At 22.6% G+C, this 22,370-nt stretch overlaps 1 protein-coding gene across 1 annotated transcript in view; it reads right to left on the bottom strand.

Annotated features, from left to right (window-relative positions):
* The window catches only part of LOC117171510 (SET and MYND domain-containing protein 5), a 36,553-nt gene that overhangs the window by 10,293 nt on the left and 3,890 nt on the right, over positions 1-22,370 (bottom strand). The window contains exons 2-3 of the mRNA XM_033358881.1: positions 17,213-17,505; positions 9,932-10,247 (exon numbers count right to left, since the gene is read on the bottom strand). Coding sequence (XP_033214772.1) covers positions 9,932-10,247; positions 17,213-17,505 — 609 coding nt within the window. The remainder of the gene's footprint in view (positions 1-9,931; positions 10,248-17,212; positions 17,506-22,370) is intronic.

The following is a 22,370-nucleotide window of genomic DNA, read 5'->3' as shown; positions in this document are numbered from 1 at the left end:
TAAGTTTCTTAACTGAAAATATAACTACTCCATTTTTTGTTGAAAACATATCTTTTTCAGCTAAAAATTTACATCTTTTGTTGAAAACTCGTTCTTTGTTTAGTTGAAAATTATTTTTTTTTAATGTTAATTTAATTATTCGAAATTTGGTTTAAAAGTGATCTTTTATAGTTGAAAATTCAACTATCTGCTTAAAAATTGAAGTATTTTGTCCAAAATTAATTTTTTTCATATAAAATTAATGTTCGTAATTGAAAATGAATTTTCTTGGGTGAAAGATGCGCCATTTTTGTTAAAAATTCTTCTTGTTTGTTTAAAAACGTTCTTTTAACTGAATGATTAACTATTTCATGTTCGATTTAAAATTTTCATATTGAAAATTCTACTATTTTGTTGAAAATCTATATACATTTTTAGTGCAAAATTCGTCTGTTTTGGTGAAACATAAGTACTATTGATTAAAAATGTGTGTTTTTTTTGTTGAAAATCCAACTATATCGTGGAAAATTGATTTTTGCATAAATTTTTTTTATTTGTTAAAAACTTAACTAATATGTTGAAAATTCTTGGTTTGTTGCTTGACAATAATTTCCATAACTAAAAATTAACATATTCAATTTTTAGCTAAAAATTCAACTATTTGGTTGAAAATTAATGTATTTTGTAGAAAATTAATATTCACGGTAGAAAGTTCATCTTTGTTGTTGAAAATTCGTCATTTTTTTGTAGGAAATTAATCTCTTATGCCTATTCGATTTTTGAATAAAAAGTTCTCTTTCTTCGTTGAAAATTATACTATTTTATTGAAAATTATTGTGTTTTGTCAATTTTTGTTTGACTTTTTTTTGTAGAAAATTAATCTTCTAGCTGAAAATTCATCTTTTTTTTGGAAACTTAACTTTTTAGTTAAATATTCAATATTTTGGTTAAAAATTAATTTTGTTCTGTGACTAAAAATTTATTTATTTTATTGAAAATTATTCTTTTTGATAGAAAAATAATCTTCTGTGTTGGAAATTTATCTTTATAGTTGGAAAATCAACTATTTGTTTAAAAATTCATTTTTTGGGTGAAAAATTCGTCATTTTCGTGTAAAATTAATTTTTTTTTATAGAACTTCAAACATTTGGTTAAAAATTTTTAAAAACGAACATTAATTTTCTGCAAAAAAAATTAACTTTGGTCAAAATACTTCAATTTTTAACCAAATAGTTGAATTTTCAACTATAAAAGATCACTTTTCAACCAAATGTCGAATATTTAAATTAACATTACAAAAATAATAATTTTCAACTAAACAAGGAACGAGTTTTCAACAAAAGATGTGAATTTTTAACTGAAAATATTAATTTTCTACCAAGAAATTCGAATTTTCAACTAAAAATAAGGCGAATTTTTTATTTTAAACCAACGTTGAAATAGTAAATTTTCAGTAAAAAATTAATTTTCAAAATCGATAATGATGAATTTTTAACGAAATAGTTGAATTTTGAGCTGAAACGTATAAATTAAAAAATTTTCAATAAATTCTTTGAGACAAAAGGTGAATTTTTAATCCAATAGATGATTTGGTAACTAAAAAAAATGAATTTTCGACCAAAAAGATGAATTTCAATTGAAATTATGAATTTTTTCTACAAAACAAAGGAATTTTTAAACAAATTTTTGAACTTCTAACCAAAAACATATATTTTTTACCAAAAAATACGTATCCTTATTACAATGTATGAATTTTTGTCAAAAAAGATAAATTTTCTACCCAAAAAGATACATTTTAAATGGAAATTATAAATCTTTACCCAAAAATTGAATTTTTAATCAAACAATTCAACTTTAAATTATGAATCTTTTTCCCAAAAAATAAATTACTAGTCAAATATGTACTTGAATTTCTAACCACGAAGATGAATTTCCAAGAAAATATCTGAATTTTCAACTAAAAAAGTTAAATTTTTCATAAAAAATGGAATAGTTAGATTTTCAGTTAAGAAAATTAATTTTTAACGAAATAGTTCTAATCAAAAGTATAATTTTTTGTACAAAAAAAAAATACACACCAAAAAGACACATTTTAAATGAGAATTATAAATCTTTACCACAAAAACTGAATTTTTAACCAAATAATTCAACTTCTAACAAAAAAAGGTGAAATTACAATAAAAGAGATTGATTTTCTAGAAAAAAAAAGTCAAATCTTCAACAAAACATGTAAATTCTTACATAAAAAGATTAATTTTAAACAGAAATTATGAATATATCCCCTAAAATGAATTTTTAATGAAATACTTAAAATTGAAAATTGAAATACTTAAAAATTTGTGTATTTTGTTCAAAAATATTCTTTTCAAGTAAAAATTGATTTAAAAAAATTTTCAATTCAACTTTCTGGTTAAAAAATTATGTATTTTGTTAAGAATTATTCTTTTATGGTAAAATATTCATTTATTATATTACAAATTTAACTATTTGGTTAAAAAATCAACTGTTTTTATTTTGTTAGGAAATTCTTATTTTCGGCTAAAAAATTTAACGAATTCGTTTAAAACTCAACAGCTTGTTACAAAAATAAACTATTTTGTGGAAATTTAATTTTTTTACTGAAAATTAAATCCTCTCGAATAAAAATGTTCCATTTTTTGTGAAAAATAGACACTTTTCAGTTTAAAAATTCAACTCCTTAGTTCAAACTTTTGAAAATGAAAAAATATAAAATTAAAAAAATAAAATCACATCAATTATTCCAAACATTTTATTAAAAACTTATTTAATTTAATTTGTAGAAATTTCTTTTTTGGTAGAAAATGAATCTTTTTGAAAAAGATGAATTTTTTTGATTGAAAATTTATCTATTTTGTTAACAATTTATATATTTTGTTGAAAAATATTCTGTTCAGGTAAAAAATTAATATTTTTGATTAAAAATTGAACTTTCTGGTTAAGAATTTATACATTTTGTCAACAATTATTATTTTTTTTTGTTGAAAATTCATCTATTTCTTTGAAAATTTAACTATTTGGTTAAAAGTTCAAATGTTTTTTTAGAAAAATCTCTATTTTTGATTCAAAAGTTTAACGAATTATTTGAAAATTTAACTGCTTAGTAGAAAATTAAACTATTTTGTGAAAATTTGATTTTTCACTGAAAATTAATGCTCTTGAATTAAAATGTTCCATTTTTGGTGAAAAAATTGCATTTTTTAGTTTAAAAATTCAACTGTTTAAAAACTGTTTTTTTTTTAGAAAGCTCATCTTTTTGGCGGAAATTTCATTAAAAATTTTCTGTTGACAATTCATCTTTTTTCTTTGAAAGTTCAACTGATCGGTTTAAGTTGAACTAAGTTCATGGAAGTTCATTTATTTGTTGTTCAAAAATTCATAATTTTAGTTGAAAATTCGTTTTTTTTGTACAGTTGTAACATTTTCTTTAACTGCAAATTTTAATATTTTGTTAAAAATTCAACTGATTGGTTGAAAATGGACTATTTCGTTGAAAATTTATTTAATTTGTTGAAAATTCTTTTTTGGTAGAAAAATTAATTTTCTTTTTTTGAAAATTCAACTATTAGGTTAAAAATTTACGTATTTTGTTGAAAACTATTCTTTTCAGATACAAAATTAATCTTTCTTGATTTAAAATTTGACTTTCTGGTTAAAAATTGATGTATTTTGTTAACAATTATTTTTTGGTTGAAAATTCATCTAGTTCATTGAAAATTTAACTATTTGGGTAAAAAATTCAACTGTTTTTTTTTAGAAAATTCGTATTTTTGACTCAAAAGTTTAACGAATTGGTTTAAATTTAACTGTTTCGTACAAAATTAAACTATTTTGTGAAAATTAAATTTTTTTACTAAAAGTTAATCTTGAATAAAAATGTTCCATTTTTAGTAAAAAAAAAAAATTGACATTTTTTAGTTTAAAAATTCAAAAATTTACATAAAATTTTAAAATAAAAAATAAAACTATTATTAAAATAAAATCACATCAATTGTTCAAACTTTTTCGTTAAAAATTTATTAAATTTTTTGAAAATTCTTATTTTTCGGTAGAAAATTATTCTTTTTGTTGAAAAATTCATTTATTTCTTTAGAAAATTAACCATTTGTTTAAAAATTGTACTATTTTTTAGAAAGCTTATCTTTTTGGTTGAAATTTCATTTTACGTTTTCTCTTTACAATTCACCTTTTTTCGTTTAAGTGAAACTCTTTCGTTTAAAGTTAAACTGAAAATTTAAATATTTTTTTTAGAAATTTAACTTATTGGTTGAAAATTGACTTTTATGCTGAAATTTCACGTTTTTGGGTTGAAAAGTCAACTGTTTCGTATAAAATTCGTATTTTCGGCTCGAAACTTCAACAAATTGGTGAAAAATTAAACTATTTTGTAGAAATTTAATTCTTTTACTGTAAATCAATCCTCATAAATGAAAATTCTCAATTTTTGGTTGAAAATTAACATTCTTCAGTTTAAACATTCATTTATTCAGTTAAAAATTAAAAAAAAAAAATATATATATATAGAAACTTACAACTTTTAGAATAAAAATTCGACTAACATCACATCATTTGTTTAAACAGTTTCGTTGAAAATGCAGGTCATTTTTCAATATTATTTTTTTTTTGTTTAGAAAATTAATTTATTTGCTTGGAAATTCAGCTATTTGGTTAAGAATTTATGTATTTTGTTGAAAAATATTCTTTTCAGGAAGAAAATTAATATCTTTGATTGAAAGTTCAACTTTCTTGTTAAAAATTTACGTATTTTGTTAAGAATTATTCTTTTTTTGGTTGAAAATTCAACTGTTTCTTTGAAAGTTTTACTGGTTGGTTGAAAATTAACTTTATTTTTTAAATTTTGTGTTCTCGGGTTGAAAATTTAAATATTTGGTTAACAATTTATGTATTTTGTTGAAAAATATTTTTTTCCGGTTAGAAAATTCTATTTTTGATTGAAAATTGAACTTTCTGGTTCAAAATGTATTTATTTTGTTAATAATTATTCTCTTTTGCTTGAAAATTCATCTGTTTCTTTAAAAATTTAACTATTTGTTTAAAAATGCAACTGATTGGTTAAAAATTAACTTTATTGTTCAAATTTCGTATTCTCGAGTTGAAAATTTAACTGTTTTGTAGAAAATTCGTATTTTCGGCTGAAAAATTTATCAAATTGGTTTAAAATTCAACTAATTGGTACAATATTAAAATATTTTGCAAAAATTTAATTTTTTAAATAAAAATTAATCCTCTTAGGTGAAAATTCTCCATTTTTTGGATAAAAATGGACATTTTTAAATTAAAAATTAAAATATTTACTTGAAAAAATTTTAAACGAAGAAAATATAAATTTACAATTAATAAAATAACATTCTGTCCTAATATCACATCAATTGCTTAAATTATTTTGTTAAAAATTTATTTAATTTGTTACAAATTTTTCTTTTCTGGTAGAAAATCAATCTTCTTGGTTAAAATTTTTACTACTTGGTTAAAAATGTATGTCTTTTGTTGAAAAATATTCTTTTCAGGTAGGAAATTATTCTTTTTTATTACAAATTCAACTTTCTGGTTAAAAATGTATGTATTTTATTAATAATTATTCTTTTTTTTTGTTTCAAAATTCTTCTATTTCTTTGAAAATTTAACTATTTGGTCACAAATTCAACTGTTTTTTTTTTAGAAAGCTCATCTTTTTGGCTGAGATTAAGATTTACATTTTCTGTTGAAAATTCCTTTTTTTTGTTGTTAAAAATAAGTGGTTTTAACTGAAAGTTTAAAAATTTTGTTGAAAATTCATGTGATTGGTTGAAAAATCAACTGCGTTGTAGAAAATTTGTATTTTCGGCTCGAAAATTTAACAAATTGGTTTATAATTCAACTGTTTGGTACCAAATTAAAATATTTTGTGGAAATTAAATTTTTTATTGAAAATTAATCCTTTTAAATGAAAATTCTTCATTTTTGGTAAAAAATTAACACTTTTTAGTTTAAAAATTCTATTATTTAGCTAAAATTTGTTTAAAAAAAAAACGCTAACTTACAATTAATAAAATAAAAATTCGAATAATATCACATAATTGTTTAAACTTTTGTTTATGTTTATATTTGAACTATTTTTTGAAAATTTATGTAACTTCTTGAAAATTGTTCTTACTTTGGTAGAAAATTAATCTTTTTTATTCAAAGTTCAACTTTCTTGTTAAAAATTTTTGTATTTTGTTAAGAACTATTCTTTTTTTGATTGAAAATTCAACTGATTGGTTAAAAATTCACTTTGTTGTTCAAATTTCGTATTCTCGAGTTGAAAAGGACATTTTTTAGTTAAAAAAATGAACTATTTAATTAAAAAATTAGAAAATGAAAAAAATATAAATTTACCATTATTAAAATAAAATCACATCAATTGTTCAAACTATTTCGTTGAAAACTTATTTAATTTGTTGAAAATTCTTTTTTGTTAGAAAATTGATTTTTTTGGATTGAAAACTCAACTGTTTGATTATTAATTTATGTATTTTGTTGAAAAATATTCTTTTCGGATAGAAAATTAATTTTTTTTTCATCGAAAATTTAACTTTCTGATTAAAAGTTGATGTATTTTATTAAGAATTATTCTTTTTTTGTTGAAAATTCATCTATTTCTTTGAAAATTCAACTCTTTGGTTAAAAATGTATCTGTCTTTTAACTGAAAATTGAAATATTTTGTTAAAAATTCAGCTGGTTAGTTAAAAATTTATTCGTTAAAAATTGACATTTGGTAGTCAAAAAATTCAACTATTTGGTTGAAAATTTTTGAAATAAAAAAAAACATAAACTTACAAATAAGAAAAGAAAAATTCGACTAATATCACATGAATAGCTCCAACAATTTCATTGAACTCATTTTTTTTTATAGAAAATTCGTATTTTGGGCTCAAAAATTGAACAAATTGATTCAAAATTCAACTGTTTGGTACAAAATTACACTATTTTGATCAAATTTAAATTCATAAATAAAAATTAATCCACTTAAATGCAAATTCTCAATTTTTGGTTGAAAAATATTATTTGTTAGTCTAAAAATTAAAACTTTTGACTCACAAATTTTTATAACAACAAACATATACACTTACAATTAGTAAAAGAAAAATCAGACTAACATAGCATTAATTGTCTAAACTATTTCGTTGAGAATTTATGTAATTTTTGGAAAATTCTTCTTTTTTGGAAAAAAATTAATTTTTGTTGTTGAAAACTCAACTGTTTGATTAATAATTGATGTATTTTGTTAAAAAATATTCTTTTCGGATAGAAAATTAATCTTTTTGAAGAAAAATTCAACTTTCTGGTTAAAAGTTGATGTACTTTATTAAAAAGTATTCTTTTTTTGTTGAAAATTCATCTATTTCTCTGAAAATTTAACTATTTAGTTAAAAAATTAACTGTCTTTTAATTAAAAATTTTAATATTTTGTTAAAAATTGAACTGATTGGTTGAAAATTTAATAATTGTTGAAATTTCATATTCTCGGGTTGAAAATTCATATTTTCGTTTAAAATAATTTAACAAATTGGTTTAAAATTTAACGATTTGATACAACAAAAAAAACTTTTTTGTGGAAATTTAATTTTTGTACTAAAATTTAATCTTCTTAAATGAAATTCCTCCATTTTTCGTTAAAAACTGACATTTGGTAGTAGATAAATTCAAGTATTTAAATGGAAGATTAAAAAAAATAAATAAACTTTCAATTAATAAAAGAAAAATTCGACTAAAAATCACATTAATAGTTCAAACAATTTCATTGAAAATTTAGGTAATTTGTTAAAAATTCTTCTTTTTTCGGTAGAAAATTATTAACTTGTTATAAAATTAATATTTTTGATTAAAAGTTCAACTTTCTGGTTAAAAATGTATGTTTTTTGTTGATAATTATTCTTTTTTAGTTCAAAATTCATTTTGTTAAAATTTACATTTATACATGAAAATTAATCCTCTTAAATGCAAGTTCTCCATTTTTTGTTAAAAAATGATATTTGTTAGTCTAAAAACTAAAACTTTTTGCTTAAAGATTTTAAAAACGAAAAAATATACACTTACAATTAATAAAAGAAAAAGTAGACTTAACATAGCGTTAACTGTCCAAACTATTTCGTTGAAAATTTTTCTAATTTTTTGAAAATTCTTCGTTTTTGGTAGAAAATTAATCTTTTTGGTAAAAATTAAATTTTTTTGTTGAAAACTCAATTGCTTGATTAATAATTTATGTATTTTGTTAAGAGTTATTCTTTTTTTATCGAAAATTCTACTATTTCTTTGAAAATTTAACTGTTTTTTTTTAGAAAACTCATATTTTTGGTTGAAATTAAAATTTACATTTTCCATGACAATACATACTTTCAAAGAAGATAATTTTTTTGTTAAAAGATTCACAATTTTATTTGAAAATTCGTTTTTCTTGTTGAAAATAAATTTTTTTAACTGTAAATTTAAATATTTTTACAAAAATTTAACTGATTGGTTTAAAATTGACTTTATTCTTGAAATTTCATATTTTCGGGTCAAAAATCCAACTGTTTTATAGAAAATTTGTATTTTTCGATCAAAAATTTAACCAATTAGTGTAAAATTCAACTATTTAGTACAAAATTAAAATATTTTTCAAAAATTAAATTTTTTTATTGAAAAAACTTTTTCTAACGAATAAAATATAAGTTTATAATTAATAAAATAAAATTTCATATAATATCTCATAATTGTTTAAACAATGTTTTTGAAAATTTATGTAATTTGTTAAAAATTCTTTTTTTTTTTAAAATTAATATTTTGGCTGGAAATTCAACTATTTGGTTAAAAATTTATGTATTTTGTTCAAAAATATTTTTCAGGAAGAAAATTAATCTTTTTAATTAAAACTTAAACTTTCTGGTTAAAAATCTATTCATTTTGTTAAGAATTTTTTTTCGCTGTTGGTTGGTACAAAATTAAACTATTTAGTAGAAAATCAATTTTTTGTTGAAATTTAATCCCCTGAAATGAAAATTCTTTCTTTTTTGTAAAAAATTAACATTCTCTAGTTTAAAAATTCAATTATTTAGTTAAAATTCGAATAATATCACATAAATGTTTAAACAATTTTTTTGAAAATTTATTTAATCTGTTAAAAATTCTCTTTTTAGAAGAAAATTAATATTTTGATTCAAAATTTAGCTGTTTGGTTAAGAATTTATATATTTTGTTGAAAAATCTATTTTTTAGGGAGAAAAATAATATTTTTCATTGAAAATTGAACTTTCTGGTTAAAATAATAAAATAAGATTTTGGAATAATATCAAATTATTTATTCAAGCACTTTGTTAAACTCATCTGTTTCTTTGAAAATCGAACTATTTGTTTAGAAATTCAACTGATTGGTATAAAAATTGACTTTATTGTTTAAATTTCATATTCTCGAGTTGAAAATTCAACTTTTTTGTAGAAAATTCGTATTTTTGGCTCAAAATTTTAAAATGTTTTATTGAAAATTCAACTGGTTGGTACAAAATTAAACTATTTAGTAGAAAATCAATTTTTTGTTGAAATTTAATCCCCTGAAATGAAAATTCTTTCTTTTTGGTAAAAAATTAACATTCTCTAGTTTAAAAATTCAATTATTTAGTTAAAATTCGAATAATATCACATAAATGTTTAAGCAATTTTTTTGAAAATTTATTTAATCTGTTAAAAATTCTCTTTTTAGAAGAAAATTAATATTTTGATTCAAAATTTAGCTGTTTGGTTAAGAATTTATATATATTTTAGTTGAAAAATATTCTTCTCTGGTAAAAATATTAATATTTTTGATTGAAAATTCAACATTCTAGTTGAAAGTTGATTTATTTTGTTAAAAAATATTTGTTATTGTTAAAAATTGATCTGTTTTTTTTTCTAAGATACTGAATGTTGGTGACTTACGTCTTCTACCGATTCGACATTTAAAACATTCTTCGTGGTTTCCCTCAAGAGGTCAATTTGCTCGATGAATTTTTCTCCGAGCAGCTTGTGTGCAATTTCTTGTGTTTCGTTGGTTGTCCGGTGGCAAAATTGAGAAAAAGCGGATTTAACGCTTTTTCCGTCGGGAGATTGATTCACTAGTGCAACCATTTTTGCGACCAGCATTATTGTTGCAGTTTCTGGAGGATAATGGAGTTGTTTCCATATTTCGTTTAATTGTACCAGTGGGTGGCCTTTGTCCTTTTCTCGAGATTGCAGACAGAGAGTCTGATGATATCTAAAATTTCAAAAAAAAATTACCGAACGATTTCAAATTTCCGATTTTTATCGGTCAAATTTCTCAATTTTCCTGGTCAAATAAAAGTAACATATTCATATTTGCCGAAAAACGAAAACGTTTATTTTAAATCATGACGTTCATTCTAAACATCTTTAACACAACAGAGAAAAAATTAAAAAATAAATTAATTTTCAAATTAAATTATCAATCAACTGGAATTTTAAGCAAAAAGGTAAATTTTCAACTAAAATTATGAATATTTAACTGACACGCTTGAAATTTTAACTGAAAGAAAGGAGTTTTTAAGAATAAGATTAATTTTCTATCAAAAAATACAATTTTTCATGGAAAATAAATCAATTTTAAGGAAATGGTTGAATTTTCAATAAAAGGAGAGAAATTTTCAACCAAATAGTTGAATTTTCAATAAAATATTTAAATTTTCCATTTAAAAAATTTAATTTTTAACCACAAAGGAAAACAAATTTTTAACTAAAATTGTGAATCTTCAAACCAAAAAATGTGATTTTATTAAAATAGTTCAACTTTCAACCTACAAGTTAAATTTTCAAACTAAACAATTAATTTTCAAATAAATTATGAATATTGAGCTGAAATATTTAAATTTTTAACCAAGAGGATTAGATTTTTGAACAATAAGATTAATTTTGTACTAAAAAGATTAATTTTATACCGAAAAATATAATTTTTCAAGCATAATACATCAATTTTAAGGAAATAGTTGAATTTTCATCAAAGCATGTAAATTTTCAGTTCAAAATGATTTATTTTAACAAACAAAAAAATGAATTTTCAACTAAAATTGTGAATATTCAAACAAAAAATGTTATTTTAATAAAATAGTTCAACTTTCAACCTAGGAGTTGAATTTTCATCCTAAAAAATGAAAATTTTCAATTACAAAAAATTTAATTTTCAACAACAAAAAACAAATTTTCAACTAAAATTTTGAATTTTCAAACAAAAAATGTGATTTTATTAAAATTGTTCAACTTTCAACCTAAAAGTTGAATTTTTAACGAAAAATGTAATCGTTGATATTTTAGGAAAAAAATATTTAATTTAAAATAAAAAACAGTTGATCATTCAAAAAAAAAAAAACCAATAAAAAAGAATTTTCAAGGAAATAGTTGAATACCTCATAATTCAAAACAGATTGTTTTCAAGAAAACAGTTGCAGTGGCATTTTTAACAAAACCGTTTAATTTTAAATCAAAAAGATGAATTTTCAACTAAAATGATTAATATTGACCTAAAAAATACTTGAATTTTTGACCGAAAGAATGGATTTTTGAACACTAAGATTAATTTTCTACCCAAAAATACAGTTTTTCATGCAAAATACAGCAATTTTATGAAAATAGTTGACTTTTCAACACAATATGTAAATTTTCAGTTGAATAATTTTTATTTTAACAAAAAAAAAAACAAAAAACAAAACGAATTTTTAATTAAAATTGTGAATCTTTAAATAAAAACTATGATTTTCTTAAAATAGTTCAACTTTTAACCTAGGATTTGAATTTTCAACCTAAAAAATGAATTTTCAACCAAAAATATAATCGTTGATATTTTAGGGAAAAAATATTAAATTTAAAATAAAAAAGAGTTGCTCACTCAAAAAAGAATTTTCCAGGAAAAAGTTGAATGCCACATAATTCAAAACCGATTGTTTTCAAGCAAACGATTGCTGTGGAATTTTTAATAAAAAAGTTAATTTTCAACCAAAAAGATGAATTTTTAACTAAAATTATTAATTTTTAACTGAAACACTTGAATTTTTAACCAAAAGAATGGATTTCTGAACAATAAGATTAATTTTCTACCAAAAAATAGTTTTTCATGCAAAATACAGCAATTTTATGAAAATAGTTCACATTTCAACAGAATATGTAAATTTTCAGTTAAATAACTTTTATTTTAACAAAAAAAAAAAGGAATTTTTAACTAAAATTATGAATCTTTAAATAAAAAACATGATTTTATTAAAATAGTTCAACTTTCAACCTAAAAAATGAGTTTTCAGCCAAAAATATAATCGTTGATATTTTTGAAAAAAAAATTAAATTCAAAATAAAAAACAGTTGCTCACTCAAAAAATAATTTTTAAAATAAAAAACAATTTCTCACTCAAAAACAACCAATAAAAAAGATTTTTCAACCAAAAAGTAACAAACAAACAAACAAATTTTCTACCAAAAAATACAATTTGTCATGCAAAATAAATCAGTTTTAAAGAAATAGTTGAATTTTCAAATAAATATGTAAATTTAGTTTAAAATTTTTTATTTTAACAACAAAAAAAAAACGAATTTTCAAATAAAATTGTGAATCTTCAAATAAAAAATATGATTTTATTAAAGTAGTTTAACTATCCAACTAGAAGTTGTAATGTCCACCTAAAAAAAGAATTTTAACGAAAAAATAATCAATAAAAAAGAATTTTCTACCAAAAATACAGTTTTTCAAGTAAAATAAATCAATTTGAAGGAAATAGTTAAATTTGCAATAAAAGGAGACAAATTTTCAATTAAATAGTTGACTTTTCAAAAAATATGTAAATTTTCAATTAAAATTCTTTAATTTTAACATAAGGAAAAGCGAATTTTCAATTAATATTGTGAATCTTCAAACAAAAAATGTGATTTTATTGATATAGTTCAACTTTGAACCTAGGAGTTGAATTTTCAACCTAAAAAAATGAATTTTCAACCTAAAAAAATGAATTTTTAACAAAAAATGTAATCGCTGATATTTTAGATCAAAAAATACTAAATTTAAAATAAAAAACAGCTGGTCACTCAAAAACGGCCATTAAAATAGAATTTTCAAGGAATTAGTTGAATGCCCCATAATTCAAAATATTATTTTGAAGAAAACAGTTGCTGTGGCATTTTTAATAAAACAGTTTATTTTTCAACCAAAAAGATGAATTTTCAACTAAAATTATTAATTTCGACCTGAAATACTTGAATTTTTAACCAAAAGAATGGATTTTAGAAACAATAGAATTAATTTTCATACAAAACGATTAATTTTCTACCAAATTATACAATTTTTCATGCAAATGACATCACTTTCAAGGAAATATTTGAATTTTCAACCCAAGGAGACAAATTTTCAACCAAAACGTTGAATTTTAAACAGAATATGTAAATTTTCAGTTAAATAATTTTCATTTTAACAAACAAACAAAAAACTAATTTTCAACTAAAATTGTGAATCTTCAAATAAAAAATATGATTTTATTAAAATAGTTCAACTTTCAACCTAAGAGTTGAATATTCAGCCTAAAACATGAACTTTCAACGAAAAATGTAATTGTTCATATTTTAGGAGAAAAAATATTAAATAAAAAAACAGTTGCTCACTCAAAAACAACCAATAAAAAAGAATTTTCAACAAAGGATTAATTTTAAATCAGCAAATATCAATTTTTAGTAAATTGCATAAGCTTTTAATTAAATAGTTTTGATCAATGGATGTGATATTAGTCCAAATTTTATTTTATTAATTGTCAGTTTATACTTTTATAATTTCAAAAAATTTTAACTATATAAATTTTTATTTAAGAGATTTAATTTTCAATTTAAACAACAAAAAAAAACAATTTTCTACAAAACAGATGAATTTTGTACCAAATTGTTGAATTATTTACAAAACAGTCGAATTTTCAACCCGGGAATATGAATTTTTAACAAAAAATTAAAAAATGCAATTCCTGGGTTGAAAATTAATCTGTTTTATTTAAGGATTTAATAATTATGTTAAGAATTCGTTTTTATTGGTTATTTTTGAACAAATAACTGATTTTCAAAGAATTTAAATTTTTGTTCAAAGTTGAACTACTTTTTTAAAATTTCATTTTTTTGGGTCGAAGTTTAAATTTTAGTTAAAAATTCCTTTTTGAATACAAAATTGCCTTTTCTGTTACAAACTAATTTCTTTAACTGAAAATTCAAATATTTAATTTTTGCGTTGGAAATTAAACTTTTTTGTTCAAAATTAAACTTTTTTTTTTTGAAAATGGAACAATTTGGTTCGAAAAGTCAGCAAGTTTTTTGAAAATTTGTGTATTTGATTGAAAATTAATCTGCTTTAGTTGAGGATTTGAGTATTTTTTGAGAAATCGTTTTCATTTGTTATCTTGAAAAGGAAAACTACTGTTTTTTATTTTACATTCAACTTTTTTCTTTAAAATATCAAACAAAAAATTTTTTGAAAGTTGAATTTTTTTCTAAGATTCACAATTTTAGTTTAAAAGTCGGTTTTTGTTGTTGTTAAGGGTTAACTTTCTTGTTGAAAATGCATATTCTTGGGTTAAAAGTGAACTATTTTGTAAAAAATTGGTCGCCTGAGCTTAAAAATTTAACATGTTGGTATAAAATTAAACTATTTTGTAGAAACTTCATTTTTTTATTGAAAATTAATTCTCTTGCATGAAAATTTAACGACTCCATTTCTGGTTAAAAATTGATATTTTTTTTATTTTAGAAAAATAATACTGTTGGTTAAAAAATGAACTATTTGGTTAAAGTTCGTAACAAAAAATTCATTCATTAATTAATTTTTAACAGAATTCTTTACTCGAATAGTCAAATTGTAAACAAAAAAAGAGCTTTCAACTAAAACAATGCATCTTCATCTGAAATAATTGAACTCTCAACAACAAAAATAATTTTGACTAAAAAAGATAAATTGTCACCTAGAACTTAAGTAATTAAGTTTTAAGTTAAGAAAATTAATTCTCAACTAAAAAAAGACGAATATTCGAATAAAGATCCCTTTAAATCAAAAATCGAATAATTAGATTTTCAGTAAAAAATCAATGTCCAAACCAAAAAAATTATTTTTAACTGAAATTATATTTATATAATTATATTTCTAAGTAAAAAAAATATCAACCAAAAAAAAAAACATTTTCAATAAAATAGTTATTTTTTGAACCAAAGAAATCAATTTTCAATTAAAATGATAAATCTTCAATAAAAGAAATTAATTTTCAACAGATTTTATCTATCAACCAAGTAAATTTATTTCTAACCTAAAAGATGAATTATCTACTAAAATGATGAATATTGAACTGGAATACTTGAATTTTCAACTAAAAACAAGAATTTTTAAACAATAAAATTAATTTGGTAAAAAAATCATTTTCTAACAAAAAATCGTTTTTTTAAACAAAATACGTGCATTTTCCATAAATTACATGAATTTAAAAAAATAGTTTACTTTTTAAATAAAAAATATCAATTTTCAACCAAATAGTTTAATTTCTATCCAAACCAAATAAAATTTCAACCTAAAAATAGAATAGTTGTTTTTTCCTTAAAAAATGTAATTCTTATCCCAAAAAAATCGGATATACTGAAAAATAGTTAAATTTTCGGCAAAAAAAATCCTCTTTATCCGAATAAAAAACAAGTTTTCAATCAAATAGCTCATTTTTTAACAAACAAAAAATGAAATTTTTATTAAAATGATAAATCTTTCATAAAAACAATTTAATTTTCAACAAAAACGTTTATTTTTTAACAAAGTAAATTTATTTCTAACAAAATACGTGAATTTTCAACACAAAAAAAATGAATCAACAAAACTGTTGAATCTTTAACTGGAATTATTGAATTTAATATCTACCAAAAAGATGAGTTTTCAAACAATCAGATTATTTTTTTACAAAAAAGACGATTTTTTCACAAATTACATAAATTTGCAAATAAATAATTTAATTTTTAAATAAAAAGTATCAATTTTCAACCAAACATTTGAATTTTCAATTTAAAAAATAAAATTTCAACCCAAAAAATTAGATTATTCAAAAATAATTAAAATTTCTACAGGACGTTAAATTTTTAGTTAAAAAATTCATTTTCAAAATAAGTACTCATTAAAATGATGAATATTTAACTTGAATATTTGATTTGTCAACCACAAACAAGACTTTTTAAACCATTAAATTAATTTTCTACAAAAATAACATCATTTTCCACCAAAATAGTCATTTTTTTAAAACAAAATACGTTAGTTTTCAACTAAATAAATGAATTTTCAATGAAAGAAGACAAATTTACATACAAATTGTTACATTTTGAAATAGAAACAGTTAATTTTCCATCCAAAATTTAACGGTTAAATTTTCAGTTGAAAAAATTAACTTTGAACACATCTGATGAATCTACAACTGGAATTGTTGAATTTAATGTCTAACAAAAAGATGAGTTTTCAACCAATATGATTACAAAAAGACAAATTTTCCACAAATTACATGAATTATTAATAAAATAGTTTAATTTTCAAATAAAAAATATTAATTTTCAACCAAACAGTTGAATTTTCATTTTTAAAAAATTCAACCAAAAATTGAATAATTAAATTTCCCGTCAAAAATTGAATTCTTACAAAAAAAAATCGGATTATCGAAAAATAGTTAAAATTTCTACTGAAAGTTAAATGTTTAGTTGAAACATTGATTTCCAAAAGAAGTAGTCACATTTTTTCAAATGTATGAATTTTAAATTAAAAAGATGAATCCACAACTAAAAAAAAAATTAATTTTTAACAAAAGAGTTTAAATTTTAAATACAATTATTTTAATTTTCAAGAGAACAAAAAATAAATTCCCCCAAAAAAATGTATATGTTGCATGTCAAAAATTCCCTGTTTTAAGGAAAATTATATTTCTTTACTGAAACTCCCTGTCCTAAAATAGAAAGATTATTATTTTCACTGATATGCCCTGCAACTGTAGATAAAATAGAAATCACTTTTCTAAATCGATTAAAATTATTCGAATAATGAAAACTTGAATTTTACCACGATCTGAATTAAATTTCCAGTTTTTTAAATTAAATTCTCCGTCATTTTTCTGCCCCCCCCCCTCCCCGGGTTAAGTCGCCAACCAGAATTTAAATTAATATTTTTATTTATTAAACACATACCTTTGGAATGCCTGCGACTTGCATTCACTGCTACAATATTTGACTCCACAAGTTTCACAGTCTGTAATAAATTCTTTTTTCGTTTCACAACATTCCGGATATGGCAAAATAATATCTCTTTTTCCACAAAGTCGAAAAACATTTTCTTGGGCAGTTTCGAGCGGGCTCAGGCAATTTTCGCAGGCGGAATAACCATAATCGGCATTCCACGAATATTGACAACAGACAAGTGGCTTTTCTTCCAGAATAGTCTCACCTTCTTTGTATGAACGAAGTGCAAAAAGGCCTTTGCCCTGTTCCAAAAAAGTATAACGATAATTAAAAAATAAACGATTCCAAAGAACGTTTTTTTTTCAGTTTTTAGGGGTTCAATTAATATTTTTGATTCAGAAATCTTTGACAAATTATATTACAAGATATTCCTAAACTTATTAGTATGATCGATTAATTTATTATTGAAAACATATTTAATCATTTCTTGCATTGGTCTCAAAAATCCCTGAATTTGAATAATAGTTGAAATTCTTAATTTAAACTTAAAATTTAGTACATATTTAGATTAAATTAATGAGTTACTAAATTGAATTCAATTTAAGAAACTTAAAATTTTTAACTTTTCAGTTAAAAATATTGCGTTTTCAACAAGATAGATGAATTTTTAACCAATTATTTGAATTTCGAAGAAAAAATGCGAGTTTTTAAACAAAAATAGAATAAAAACTTAAGAAATTTAAATTAGATTAAAATCAAATTCAAAATCCTATTTAACGTCCAATAATCATACTAATATACAGAAATCCTGAAAGCGAAACTAAGAATTCAAAGAAATTTTAAAAAACAAAATAAGATGCTCCTATTTTAATTTAAAAAAAGATCCCCTTTAAAAAAAGGTTTCCTTTATAAAAAAATCTTTGGACAAAAATAAAAAAGAGGCAAGAAAAATGAGAAGGCAAGCAAAACAAATCCCCTTCTTTCTCTTTTTTATTTTTGTCCAAAGATTTTTTTTATAAAGGAAAATATTCCTTTTTTTTAAAGCTGATCTTTTTTTCAATTGCAATAGGAGCATTTTATGGTGGTTGTAAAAATTTGGATTATGGATTCTTGGTTTTATTTTAAAATAAAATAATAATAAGCTTCATTTTTAACCAAAGGGTTTATTTTCAACCACGTTGTTTTATTATCAACTAAAAAGATGAAAGTTCAAAAAAGAATAATTGTCTACCAAAAATACGATTTTTCAACGAAATAGTTCAAATTACCCCTATAAAGGATCAATTTTAAATCAATTATCAACCAAATCATTGATTTTTCAGACAAAAAAATTTATTTTCTATCAAAAAGTCGATTTTTCAACAAATGAATTTAAAACCAAGAAGCTGATTTTTTAACGAAAGTGTTTACTTTCAATCACGTAGTTTTATTATCAATAAAAAATATGAATTTTCCAACAAGAAGATTAATTTTCTACCAAAAAGGCGATTTTTTAACGAAGTAATTTAACTTTCCACTTAAAAAAAAATAATAAATTTTTACATAAATAGTTCAATTTTCAGTTGAAATAAAATTAATTTTTCAGTAAAAAAAAAAGAAATTTTCAGCTAAAGTGATAAATTTTTAACTAAAAAGATAAATTCGTAATAAAAGAGTTTACTTTCAAACACGTTATTTTATTATCAAACAAATAGTCGAATTTTTAACCAAAAACATTACTTTTCTACAAAAAAAAAAAAGATTTTCCAACCAAATAGGTTCATTTTTCACCAATTAGTTGATTGGATTTTGAACAAAAAACTAAGAGTTTTCGACCAAAAATAAAATAGTTCAATTTTTCGTGAAAAAAATTAATTTTCTACAAAATAAGATCTACAAACAAAATGATGAATTTTCAATTAAAATTATGAATCCAAAGGGGGGAACTATTGAATTTTAAACCAGAAAGCTAACCTTTTAACAAAAGAATATACATTCAACCACGTAGTTTTATTATCAACCAAAAAGATGAATTTTCAAACAAGAAGATTAACTTTCTACCAAAAAAGGCAATTTTTTAACGAAATAATTGAATTTTCCAATAAAAAAAATTAATTTTCGCTCAAATAGTTTAATTTTAAGTTGGAAAAAATTAATTTACCACAAAAAAATCGGCTAAACTAATGAATTTTCAACTAAAAAGATGAATTTCTAACAAAAGAGTTTACTTACAAACATGTTCTTTTATTATCAAACAAATAATCGAACTTTCAAGCAAAAACAATACTTTTCTACCAAAAAGACGTGTTTTTAAAATAAATTACATTAATTTTCCATGAATTAATTGGATTTTCAACAAAAAAATGTCAATTTTCAACAAAAAATAGAATAGTTAAAATTTTTGTACAAAAAAAAATAATTTTCTACAAAAAAATGCAACCAAAATAATAAAATTTCAATTAAAATGATGAATCAGCAACTGAAAAAAAATTAATTTTAAACCGAAGAGCTGATTTTTTAACAAAAGCGTTTAATTTCAACCACGTAGTTTTATTATTAATACAAAATATGAATTTTCAAACAAGAAGATTAATTTTCTACCAAAAACGACCATTTTTCAACGAAATAATTTAATTTTTCACTTTTAAAGAAAATGTACACAAATAGTTAAATTTTCAGTTGAAAAAAATTAATTTTCCTGTAAAAAAAAATTCAGCTAAAGTGATGAATTTTTAACTAAAACGACCATTTTTCAACGAAATACTGGAATTTTTCACTTCAAAAAAATTAATTTTCACTCAAATTGTTAAATTTTTAGTTGAAAAAATTAATGTTACACAAAAACAAAAATTTCAGTGGAAGTAATGAATTTTCAACTAAAAAGGTGAACTTTTAACAAAAGAATGTACTTAAAAACAGGCTATTTTATTATTAAAGAAATAATCGAATTTTCAACAAAAAACAATACTTTTCTACAAAAAAATAAAGTAAAATAGAATAGCTAAAATTACGGTAAAAAAAATAATAAAAAAAATGCAACCAAAGTGATGAAATTTCAATTAAAACTACGAATCAACAACAACTGAAAATAATGAATTTCAAACCGAAAAGCCGAGTTTTTAACAAAAGAGTTTGCTTTCAACCACATAGTGTAATTATCAAGCAAAAAGATTAACCGCCTACAAAAAAAACATGATTTTTCAACGAAATAGTTGAATTTCCCACTAAAAATGATCAATTTTGAAACAAATAATTAGATTTTCAGTTGAAAAAAATAAATTTTCAACTAAAGTGACGAATTTTAAATCAAAAAGATGAATCTTCAACTGGTACAACTGAATTTAAAATCAAAAAGCTAAATTCTTAACTAAAGAGTGAGCCTTTAACCGCATAGTTTTATTATCAACCAAAAATATGAATTTCTAAACAAGAAGATTAATTTTTTACCAAAAAAGGGGATTTTTCAATGAAATAATTTAATTTTTCACTAAAAAATTTTTTTACACAAATAGTTAAATTTTCAGTCAAAAATGTCAGAGAAAAATGGGAAGAATGGGATAAACGCTAGAAGGAGAAGAAAGACAAGGTTTGGGGTAAGCTAGAGAGCATTGAGAATAGACAGAGAGAGGTGGACGAACAGAGATCTAGAGAAATAAAACAGTTGGAAGAACGGGTATGCAGTCTAGAAATTAGGAATGAGCGTATGGGGAAAAACAGATAATGAGGAAATAGTTAAAGGGAATGAAAAGAACGTCCGAAGTGAGAATGAAAGATTGAAGAAAAGACTCAGTGAGATTGAAAGAAGATTAGAAGGGGAAGAAAGGGCAAAGAGGAAAAATAACATAGTAGTTAAGGGATTAAAAGTGGAGAGTAAAACAGGCGAAGTGGAAATAAAAAATGTTTTGCGAGACATTAGAGTGCATGTAAGGTTAGAAGGAGTCAAGAGAATAGGAAGCACAAAGGAAGGAAAAGAAGGAATGTTTCTAGTAAAAGTAGGGAGTGAGGAGGAGAAAAAGAAAATTATGGAGGGAAAAAAATTATTGAGAGGAAGAAGGGAAGGAATTGAAGAAGATCTGACATGGAGGGAGAGGAAAAGGAGATGGCAAATAGAGAAGAGGGCTTGGGTAGAGAGGAAAAAGTACATGGTGTGGATAGGGAGAGACAGGTTATGGAGAAGAATTAAGGAAAAAATGAAAGTCTTGAGAAAGGTAGGGGAAGGGAGACGAAAAAGAGTTTAGAAATAAATCAGAGGGGTTTCCAAACGGCAAATGGGAAACAAAGTGAAGAGGAAAGAAGAGGGAAGGGAAGAGAGAAACGTGAAAATAGTTTTCTGGAATATGTCAGCTTTGAAGAACAAGAAAAGGATTTTGGGAGGAGTTAGAAAAGTGGGATGTGATTATGATGAGTGAAACTTGGGTAGATGAGAAGGATTGGAAGGGAGTAAAAAAGCTTTTATCGAAAGTTTATGTGTGGACAATGCAAGAAGCAAGAAAAGAACACGTTAAAGGGAGAGGGATGGGCGGAATGGTGTCAGGGGTGAAAAAAGAATTAGCAGTAAAAGGGAGAAGATATAGGGGCATGGAGGAAAAGAATGGAACAATGTTAAGAAATATTATAATTGGGAAAGTAGAAATAGCAGTGGTGTGTGTATACGGAAGAAGAGGGGAAGAGGACGGGTGGAGAGTAATAAGGAGGTGGATGGAGGAAAAGAAGGAAGAATTGGCTTTAATAGGAGGGGACTTAAATGCATGGACTGGCGAACAAGGGGGAGGGTTATGGGATGAAGAAAAGGAGGCATATATAAGGAACTCCAAACATAGAGAGACGGACAGGGTGGGGAGGAAGTTGCTGGACATGATAGGAGAAACAGGATGGTTTATACGCAATGGCAATATGAAAGGAGATGAGGAAGGGGAGATCACATTTATAGGAAAGGGATCAACAGTAATAGACTACATCTTGGCACTTCTCGGCCATAGCTGCACTAAAAAGAGGCGTCAGTAAGCGCGGCAGAGGGGGAAATGAAAAAGAGTGCGAAAGAAAAAAGAAAATGGGAGTCTGAGGGGTAGATAAATTAAAAGAGTTTAAACAAAAGATGAAAAAGGAGAAGGTTAGGTATGGAAAAGCGGAGGGAATAGACTCCTTAATAGAAAGGTTGAAGGGGTCCATTGAAAAAGTAAAGGATGAG

The sequence above is a fragment of the Belonocnema kinseyi genome, chromosome 4 (genome assembly GCF_010883055.1).
Source record: "Belonocnema kinseyi isolate 2016_QV_RU_SX_M_011 chromosome 4, B_treatae_v1, whole genome shotgun sequence".
Taxonomy (NCBI): Eukaryota; Metazoa; Arthropoda; class Insecta; order Hymenoptera; family Cynipidae; genus Belonocnema; species Belonocnema kinseyi.
The sequence above is the reverse complement of the archived record's forward strand: the minus strand, read 5'-3'. Positions and strand labels throughout refer to the sequence as shown.